Source organism: Thermobia domestica, chromosome 11 (assembly GCF_964235325.1).
Source record: "Thermobia domestica chromosome 11, izTheDome1.hap1.1, whole genome shotgun sequence".
In the NCBI taxonomy this organism is placed as follows: Eukaryota; Metazoa; Arthropoda; class Insecta; order Zygentoma; family Lepismatidae; genus Thermobia; species Thermobia domestica.
In genome coordinates, this window is record NC_137464.1 from 196,672,398 (window position 1) to 196,683,282 (window position 10,885).

The following is a 10,885-nucleotide window of genomic DNA, read 5'->3' on the forward strand; positions in this document are numbered from 1 at the left end:
TTTCATACTTCACAATCCTCTAGTCGCTTGGACCGTTTTTACATAAGCCGCTCACTTGTTGCACAAGTGCGCAATATTAAACTCGAACCTGTTTGCTTCAGTGATCACTATGCTCTAATTATGAGAATAACCCTACCAATATCCAAATTTTTGAGAAGTAGTCCCCTTTGGTATTTTAACACCTCTATACTTATGGACCCTGAGTATCAGCATTTAATTCGAGAGGAATGGCGGATCTTGTTTCCGTTACTATCACGCTATCAGGGCAAACTTATGTATTTTTGGGACAAGCGAATTAAACCTAGATTTCGATCCATAAGTAACCAATATTGTATTCAACGGACCCAGGCATACAATACTCAATACAACTATTACTCTAGTCTTCTCAAAGAATACATGCAAGAACAATTACGAGGCCGTCCGGTCAGGCCTCAAATTCAAGAAATCAAAGCGCATTTATTGTCGTTGCATAAACAACGCATGCGCGGTTTTTTTGTTAGAAGCAAACTTGTCCAGGCCGATGACACGGAACAAGCTAACATCGTGCAAATTCACAAAGAACGACTCAGAGGCAAACAAAAGTTAATTTCTTCTATTAAGGGCAAGGATGGCCAAATTTATGAAGGTTCGCAGGTACTTCCCCAATTTGTTCAGTATTATAAGCAATTGTATACAAAACCTAATGTACATAATGAAGATGAATCTCTTTTGGACTTTATTCCTCTAAACCTAGATGTAAATGCTCAAGAGTATCTCAACAGTCCCTTCACACTTGATGAAGTCAAGAGATCAATTCAATTAGGGAAACGTGGTAAATCTACTGGTATTGACTCTTTACCATTAGAATTTTATATTACTTTCATTGATATTCTTGCCCCGTTTCTTACGGACCTCTTCAATGAATATCGAGATACCTCTACCTTAGGGGAATCTCTCTCCACGGGTATTACTGTATTAATCCCTAAACTGCCTAACTCTAACTTCATAGACAATTATCGTCCTATCAGCCTTTTAAGTGCGGACTTAAAAATTTTAACACGATGTCTCGCGCTTCGTATGAAACAATATGTGGGAGAGTTATTAAGTTCCTGTCAATATGGACATGGGCAACAAGCTTTAATTCATGAAGCCTTAGCTAACATAAGAGATTTTATAGCCTATCATGAGACTGCCTCTCCTACGCCCGTTGCTATTTTATCTACCGATTTCTCGAAAGCTTTTGATAGGGTATCACACGAGTATCTTTTTAAAGTTCTACAAAAATTTGGTTTCAATGGCGCCTTTTTGTCCATGCTCCAAGGAGTATATCATAACAGGACAACTAAATTAAAACTCAATGGTAGTCTCAGTTGTGTCATTCCTTTCTGTAATGGTATTCTTCAAGGTGATAGCATGTCGAGCCTTTCATTCAGTTTCTCGGTTGCACCTCTCATATACGCGGCACAAACCAGACTCACTGGCATACAAGTTTATCAAGCTTCCATTTCTGTCGCAAGTTATCTTGATGACGTTCATTTCTATGTTAACAGTATTTCTACCTTAGAAGATATTCAGAGCCTTTTACACAGGTATCAACAAATTTCTGGAGCAATTTTAAATAAAGACAAAACAAAACTACTATGTATACACCCCGAATACCGGACTACATACAGTTCGCACTATACGATTGCTGACTCAGTTAAAATCCTAGGTATTGAATGGTTCAATAACACCAAACAAACCATTCACTACAATTCTGACATAATTGCAAACAAAATACGTGGTCTTTTAATACAGCATAAGCCTCGCAATATGAACATGATCAGTAGGAATTCATTTCTCAAACAAAAAGCATTGAGTCTTTTGTGGTATTTCTGTCAGATTTTCCCTCTTCCCACAAAAACATATAACTTCCTCAACAGTCACACTTTGTTCTTTCTGTGGAAACACAAGCTGTTGAGAATTGCACGTGATCAACTTGAGCTTTTACCAGCTCAGGGTGGCGTAGCTTATGTAAACATAGCCCTCCAGGCAAAATCACTACTGCTGAAAAGAAGCATTGAATTGTTTACGAACGATAGGGTCAGTGTGTCGTCATCTGTTCTCTCCGCATGTTTAGGTTGCATTGACCTTGAAGCTCCGATTCATATTTTTCCTTGGGGAATTAAATTCCCACACTTGTGTGAACCCGTCTTAGATATCGCTTATGCATTAATTGAACGAGCACAAATTGAGTTAATGCCTGTCAAAGCACTCTACCGACATTATCTCAGAACGCAACATACCGTCACGCCCCACATTCAATTGAAAGAACCACAACTTCATTGGAATTATATTTGGCAAAATATTAATGCTCCCTTTTTAACTACCCAGCAACGATCTCTTTGGTATTTTATCGTTAATAATAAATACGAAACGCGAGACAGACTATATCAGCTCGGTATAGTGTCTTGTAATCTGTGTGACTACTGTCATAATATAGATACTCTTGAGCATCGCTTACAATATTGTACAGAGATTCAACATATATGGACCAAATTTAGTACACTCATAAGTAAGATTTGCCATTCTTCACCATCTCATATTACTGCTACTGATGTTCTGATATATCCAGATTTTAACTATTTTCCTAAAGCAAAAAAAAACAGCGTAGTCTGGCTCGCTGCATATACGCTTCTTTATGTGCTCACCACACATCGACCATATCATGTCGATGTGTATTTGTCTTATTTAAGGTACCATTTGCAGCAAATGAATGTGCAGTATAAACAACACTTCGCAAATTATTTTGTTGTCTTAGCTCCATAACAATTCTGTAAACTTTTCAGATTTATAACCAGTTTTTTTTTTAATCAACTCGCTCTTGTATTGCTTTTATAACTGTCCAATGTACATGTAATAGAACTGTTAATAAAGAATTTTAAAAAAAAAAGTTAGCTCAATCGGTAGAGCTCTGAGCCATGGATTCAAGGGTTGCGAGTTCGAATCTAGTCTAAGTCAAAAGATTTTTTTCCTGATATAATTCTTGAAATGGGAATGTTTCTCTCTTCACCTTTATCTCGTAATTCTGAATAGAGATGTTTGGATGTGAAAGAAAAAGTATACTAGAATATAAGAAAAGAGAGAGAATTTACATGATACCTTTTGCAATTTTTAACTATATTTTCACCTATCTAGGACGTTTCTAAAAAGTTCAGACTTCTAGAGCTCCTTTTCGCTCTCTTATGTGTCCTTTAACTAATTTCTACAGTTACTTAGTGAATCACATATACATATATTACAGATGTCGTATCTCTTTCTCTTCTCTCTACATCATGTCTGGAGATGAATGTTTTGACAATAGGTTACAAACACGATTTTAAAAAATAATACGATCTGCGATATCAGTGATACATATTGTGGTGTTTAACTTAACATATAAAACAATAAATAGAAAAACTGAGAATACGAATCTTTTCGTGCACTGATGCTTCAATAACAGTGAACTGATGCTTCAAATCTGTGTCTTTACTCCATTCACCTATGTTAATTCCCTAGTCAAAATAAAAACTCTTCAAAATTAATCACAAATTCTTATACAACCATCCCTTCCTTGGAGTACTGCGCAGTCACATACCCGTCACTGCGATGTAAAGGCACTTATGGCGACGAGGATACAAAACTCCCTCACCAGGTGTCAAGAACACAAGAAAGAAAGAAATGCGCGGGGGGAGGGGGAAACGATACCGTAGTGGAAAATTCAGACTGCATTAGTTCATTCTTGTCAACAATGAGTCTGTATTCCATTCTTTCTTTCTTTTGCATTCTGTTACATTTGATAACAAATATTGATAACCATTTCATGAACAAAACGAAAAAACTTGGAGAATTGTATATATATGTATTAAGATATACATATACTGTACGTTTAAAAAAATATATACGTTGGAAGTACATTCTATTTTTATACACGTTTCTAATTTACAGAGAGCAATACAAGTGTGTTGTTGACTATTGTAAATATTCATTTTTATGTCTGTGTTTGTAGTAATAAAGCAAATCGTTTTTATCCCAACTCAGGAGATCTGAAAGCATTACTATCAGGTGCAATAAACAGTGCACACAGTATACATACAAATATATTTATTTCTCTAGAAAGAACAAAGCGATTTTTACGAAACTTTTAGGGTTTATTAAATATAAATCAAGGTATACTTAGGTATAATTTCTATGTTACTATATGTAAGGGGACAGGAGCTAGGGGAATAAAATATCTGAAAAAGGGAAATTTTTGAGGGAATTTCCCGAAAATCCTTCTGTTACGGGAAAACTGTACGTGATGGAGAGAAACCGAGTGCATATTCGAATTCAGCGCAAAAAGTTCCTTTAAGATAAGGTGATTTTTCTCATGTAACAAACAAAAAGTTTAAATTTGTTAACTAGTGTTATTTTTTAAAGAAAAAACAGACACAACGAGATAGTATTTATAGTGTTTAGGCCTTTCTGAGTGCAGGTGCACTTTCCCTCCCCTTCGTTGTTCATGATGGGGTACCATACTTAAAAAAATAGTGGCTTTCAAGATTTGTTCTTTCTGAAGAAAGGGGGATGGTGGCAAATGATGTCATTGCACGGGGTGGCAAATTACCTAGGGCCGGCCCTGGGAACGGCATAATACATATTGTAACTATAATTCAATTCAATTTCTAAAACAGTGTGGCTCATGTGCCGTGTAAGCAATTGTGTATACATTTGTTGACGAACTCTCGTATTAATGTCTACAAGAATGATTTTATTTGTTTTATTAAAACATATGAAACTAAGATAATCAGCTTTCTTTTATTAGGAAATGTCTGAAACCAATGGGAAAATGAGACAACCGAATTCCCTTAATTCCATTTTGTGCAGTAATTTCTTGTATTGGTTACGCTTTAAATGGATCACAACATCGGATAATGTGGAGCACATAAAACAAGTAAAAGAATATTTGCTGATGTTGCCAGTAACTATTCGTTCCCGCCTTCTGACAAAAGGAATTCACTCTTGCATTTACAGAAATTACTTGAAGAGTCCTCATTACGCTCTAAGTCACGATGCTGTGATTTTCATGATGAAAGTGTTGTCACAAAGAATAGATACCTTTGTATATGAAGGTGCACATTGCCTTCCTGCTGAGTATTTAGAGGATATTTTGGATATACTTACCGAAGAAACAAGTTGCCTAAAGTCGTTGAAAATCCTGAAAACAGGGTCAGCTGTACTAACTAAAGTAAATGAAAATCTTCTACAAGCTATCTTGTTTAAAAGTTCTGGCATAACTCAGCTAAGTCTTCATTGGCTGTGTACAGACAGTATCTTAGCCGCAATTGGTCAAAATTGCTGTCAGCTTCAGTTCTTAGATATTTCCAACTCCTCTTTAATTACTGACAAAGGACTATATCTTCTCACTGTAATTACTGTATGTTCAAATGGTACAAACCAAGAAACCAAGAATGTAATACATGACAGCATTCTTAATTTTCTACCGCGCTACGTTATTAAGAATGGAGAGAAGCCATGCAAGGAGTCTAAGGATCCAGATCATCAATGCATCTTCATTAGATGCAAAACTAATTTGTGCCGCACCCTTAAAAGCATTGTATTGCGCCAAACCCATATAAGTGGCTTAGGGGTACGGATACTGTTTATTCTAATAGACCGTTTAGTCAACATTGGTAGAAATAGTTTGGATGATTTTTTAGATCATATTTACTGTGATTATCTGAGTGCAACTGAGAAACGAGAGAAATTTATATTTCCAAGCTTGTTTGTACATGGCGTCTACGTGTGGAATCTAACAGAAGAAAGGCTGCGAGTCTTAGTGAATTCATGTAAATCGGTGTCAGTTTTGACAATTGGAAATGTGTGTTGCTCCGTATCAGAATTGTCAAGCCTTCCTATGATTACGAGATTAAGATTTAATGGAGACATTGCATGCAGCGTGTATACAGTTGCCATGGGTTTCCAGGATTATGTGACAGTACGTGGAGAGAATTTAGTAGAGTTAACCTTGAAAAATTACAAAATATTCAATGAAGTACCACTCTCAAAAGTCTTAAGTTTATGTCCCAACTTAGAACTTCTCTTCTTGGGGAACTTGTTTCACTATGATCCACAGGAAGATTTAGTCAATTACGGAGATGTTCCTGTAATGAATACTAAGCTGAAACAAGCTACATTACATATGCCAGTGAGGGCAGAAGATGCACGGCTATTTCTCCGAAGTTGCGTTATACTGGAAAATGTCGAATTTTCTGTCATTGTTGGAGGCCACCACTTTCTGCAGTCACTTTGCGAACATCCTCTGTCCATTTCTGATACTTTGACAGCATTCGTTATTGAAAATGGAACTGCTTTGAATAATCCAGAAGATATTGCAGTTTTTAAGCGATGTTATCCACGAATTCGTTACATAGGACATATTAAATTTCAACTGAAAAGTTTGAAAATAAATTCTGAAGAGCCTTTCATACCTTTTTAAGTTATTTTGTTCCTGTAATTTGCTTTTGTGGATAGATATTCAGACTTCTATCAAGAACTTTTTTGTGTTTACGTTTGCTAAAAAGAAAGAAAATAGATTAAAAGAATTATTTTTCTTTGGCTATTTTTACACAGTTTTCTGAAAATTATGTTAGAATTGATTATTATTATTTTTTTCAAAATGTTCTACCTAAAAATTATATTTCTTTTATACACTGAAAAATGTCCAAAAAACTGTTTCTATGATTAAGTGATGGAATATAGAAATAATAAAAAAAATACTACATAACTATTAGTTTTCCAATCAGTTATTTAATTTTTGCTCTAGTGTTTAGTACTGCCAAGTAACTACTAAGAACATCAGAGGTAAGTACTGCAAATTTATCAGATATAAGCAATATACTGGGTGTATCAAAAGTCCGGAGCCATAGGCTAACTTCGGAGCAAAAATACGAAAATGGAAAGACAACAAACTAGTTTGAAATAAGGTTTTTTAAAACTAAAATGGTGGGTTTCTTCCAATCGCATCAGCAATTTGGACTCGACGCTGGTAAAGCAAGTGGCCCAAGTTATGTGAAAAAGCAACGTCTAGTTCAAGAGTCTGTCCCCTTGGGCCCTCACCTACCAACAAAACAGCAATTTATTCCCTCCATTTTAGTTTGAAAACTACATATTTCTAACAACTTTCATCTGTTTCCATTTTATCGGATCCTCACTTACAACGGAGTTGGTCTGTGGACCCGGATTTTGATTCATCCCATATACCATACAAATGTCCGGGCTCATATTGACAACGTAACACATAGCACTTACAAAAACTACAGGTATGTCACGGTTTCGATATTGTGTAAGTATCTTCATTAGACACAAAGCGCTTCTAAGGAGTATGAAGCTTGACGCCTAACTTCCGATAAAGACACTGATTCAGTATCGAAACCATCACATAACTAGTTTTTGAAAGTTCTCCTGACAATCTTGAAAGAATTTAGAATTGCATCAACTCTGACTTAAATAATAGTTCTGGACTTATTTAAGTGCTGCCCCCAAGAGAAATGTAAGAGATATCCCCAATTTTGGTAACCGGTTTTGGTCTTACTTTGGGATAGGTGCTAATTGCCACGGGTGCTGACTGCCACAGCCAATTATTGGTGCTGACTGCCACGACTGTCGCTGATTGCAAATATGAAGGTGCTGACTGCCACGACGGCGTGCTGACTGCCACGAGCCTGGGAGAAACTGTATTTGGAAAGAGAGGAATTAATCCCTCATACTAAATTTATGATTATTAATTAATTTAGTAGGGATTAATTTAGTAATCATCGCAGCAAATCTATGTGGCATCCTATAAGTTACAAAGTTGCTCACTAAGTGGAACGACATATACTTGGATGTTTATAAAGGCATTGTCTTTTCTGTTATATGTACAATTTGCATATTTCATTGTTTATATTAATTGTTTTATTGTATTATTTAATGGATATGATGGTCTGAAGCCAGCTGACAAGGGAAGTTTGGGAGAAGCACTCGCCTGCAGAGAAATAAGCATGTCATTTGAAGGACCAATTCATGCTGATTACAACAGGTAATAAAACTCCTGTACGTTGAGAACTGTTCGAGATATTCAGCTTGGAAATTTATATGAGAAAATGAGTGGATTCACGTTTCAATGCGTTAAGTATTCTCACCCATGGCGAAGCCTGATGGTTTGAACTTGCTATTACTTGATCACTGGGGTCCATTCACAGACAAATTGTCCATTACAAGTTGCATGACGGATGGCAAAGACCTAATGGTTGAGAAGATACCAAAGAACTGCACACGATTTGTGCAACCATTTGATGTGTTTTGATTCCGATCAATCAACGATTATGGCAGGAGATTTGTACATAGTATGATTCTTCTTCATCTGGACGTTATAATGTACCAACGAAATAATTAATAACGTTCGTGTCCATACGAATCACTTCCGATCACCGCGATACATTTGATTGTTTCAGTTTGCGTTCTGCAAGGCACGTTACGAACAGATATAGGCCTGTAACTTTTGAATCACTTGTCGAATTTGCTTTTTGCTTTGGTTCTGCGAACTGTTCTCTTGACGGATGCAACACAATTGCACATATAAAATGTTCATGCAAGGGAGTATTTTGCCTGCGTCATTTCTTCATAAAACAGAAGAACAACAGTGATCAACTTTCATCTCTAACCTATGATTGTGAACAATGTAATGACTAATTGTATCTAACAATCCCGTTAGTTATTGCGAAACACTTTTTTTTTCTGTTACTTCCGACAGCTTTCAATTCGTATGTCAATATTCATTACTAATTATGTTGTACTTAACGCGTATAAATGCGTATATCCTCATTTTCTCATATAAACTTCCAAGTTGAATATCTCGAACCGTTCTCAACCGTACAGGAATTTTATTAGCTTGTTATAATCAGCATGAATTGGGACTTCAAATGGCATATGCTTAGTTTGTCTGCAGGCGAGTGCTTTCTCCTGAACTTCCCTTGTGAGGTACAGCCAGCAGTGCTTTTTTGATGAAACTTTCAAGAGCAGCTCGAAACAATTTGCACAGCTGTACACAGTTTATGCTGACATAGGGAGTTCAAGTGAGAACACATAAATTGTACCAATTTTTTACGCACCGCTCCCTGACAAAACTGAAAGTACACTCATGTCCAAAATTATTGTCGCATATCTATAACTGTCTTCTTGTTAAAATATAATTTGATAATTTTGCAGAGTACTTTCAATATTTATATTATGTGTATAATCAGGAAATTTATATTTGTGATAAAATTCATAGGAAAATAATTACAAATACGAAAATCATAATAAATAAAATAAAATGTAACTAAATGGATAAGAAAATTTTATTTTCATTTTATTGTTCTTATTTACTGCTCTTTTGACATGAAATTTACCACATACTTGTCTTTGTCGATTATACACATACTAACATTATAAGAAATACCGGGCGAATTCGTTATCAAATTATATTACTAGAACAACATATTTATAATCATGTGACAATAATTTTGGACATGAGTGTACATACAGAGACCTGTTTACCTTTGTTAGGTGTTGGTCTGAACAACACGATCCTAAGGATCATCTAGTATCTTTCATGCTTCTTGGCGTCCGGTAATGTTACGTCTAGCAACTTTCTCTCAGGCTCGTGGCAGTCAGCACGCCATCGTGGCAGTCAGCACCTTGATATTGGCAATCAGCGCCAGTCGTGGCAATCAGCACCAATAATTGGCTGTGGCAGTCAGCACCCGTGGCAGTCAGCACCCCACCTTACTTTGACCCACGCTTTCAGGAAATCTATACATCGCCCCCACTTTGAGGGTTCAGATTCAAGAACATCCCTAGTTAGTGCCACATACAAATGCACACACACACACACACATATATATATATATATATATATATATATATATATATATATATATATATATATATATATATATATATATATATATATATAAGGATGTATAAGGGTGTCTCCAAAAGTTCCAGGACAGTGCTCATAACATACAAATCGCTTGCAGTTCACGAGTTTCCCGCTAGGATGTGTTGCGGTGGTCTTGTGAGCCAGTGTGCCGAGTAGCGTGGTTTGCAAGCGTTTGAATGTTGCACATGTTTCGTGTGTGTGTTGCATTAGCCGTCTGCGATTTTCCTTATCTCGGAGATATGGCGGAAGTTGAACAACAAAGGGTGTGCATCAAATTTTGTGTGGCATTGGGTAAAACATCATTACAGGCGATGAGAGCTTCATTTATGCTTACGACCCAGAAAATAAACTGCAGTCTTCTCAATTGAAGAGTACTGGGTCTCCAAGACCCTAAAAAGCACGCATGAAAAGAAGCAAATTGAAAACGATGCTCATTTGTTTCTTTGACCAAGAAGGGATCGTACACCGGGAATTTGTCACACATGGAAGCACGGTCAATACAGAATTCTACTGTGATATCCTAAGAAGATTGCGTGAAAATGTGCGTCGCAAAAGGCCACAGAAATGACATAACGGTAACCTCATTCTCCACTACGACAATACACCTGCACACTGGTCTTTTTTAGTGGCGCAGTTTTTAGCTAAGAACAACATGACAGTGGTTCCCCATCCCCCATACTCACCTGACCTGGCCCCTGTGATTTTTCTTTTTCCCAAGCTGAAGCTTCGGGTGAAGGGGCGAAGATTCAATACCATTCCAAAAATTCAAGAAGAATCGCAGCGGGTACTTGACACTATTCTAAAAAAGGACTTCCAGAAATGCATCCAAGCATGCAGAAATACTGGGACCGCTGTATTAATGCAAAAAGGAAGCACTTTGAAGGTGATGGAGGAATTTAACTTCAAAGGTAAGAAACTTTCATTTTACAGATTCATTCCTGGAGC

At 36.5% G+C, this 10,885-nt stretch overlaps 1 protein-coding gene across 2 annotated transcripts in view; it reads left to right on the plus strand.

Moving 5' to 3' along the window:
• Window positions 1–6,701, plus strand: part of LOC145664642 (uncharacterized) — a 45,457-nt gene extending 38,756 nt beyond the window's left edge. For both annotated transcript variants that reach the window (XM_081731474.1, XM_081731475.1), the window contains exon 3: window positions 4,802–6,701. In XM_081731474.1, the coding sequence (XP_081587600.1) occupies window positions 4,805–6,475 (1,671 nt within the window). In that variant the 5' untranslated portion in view covers window positions 4,802–4,804 and the 3' untranslated portion in view covers window positions 6,476–6,701. The remainder of the gene's footprint in view (window positions 1–4,801) is intronic.
• Window positions 6,702–10,885: the final 4,184 nt, after the last annotated feature.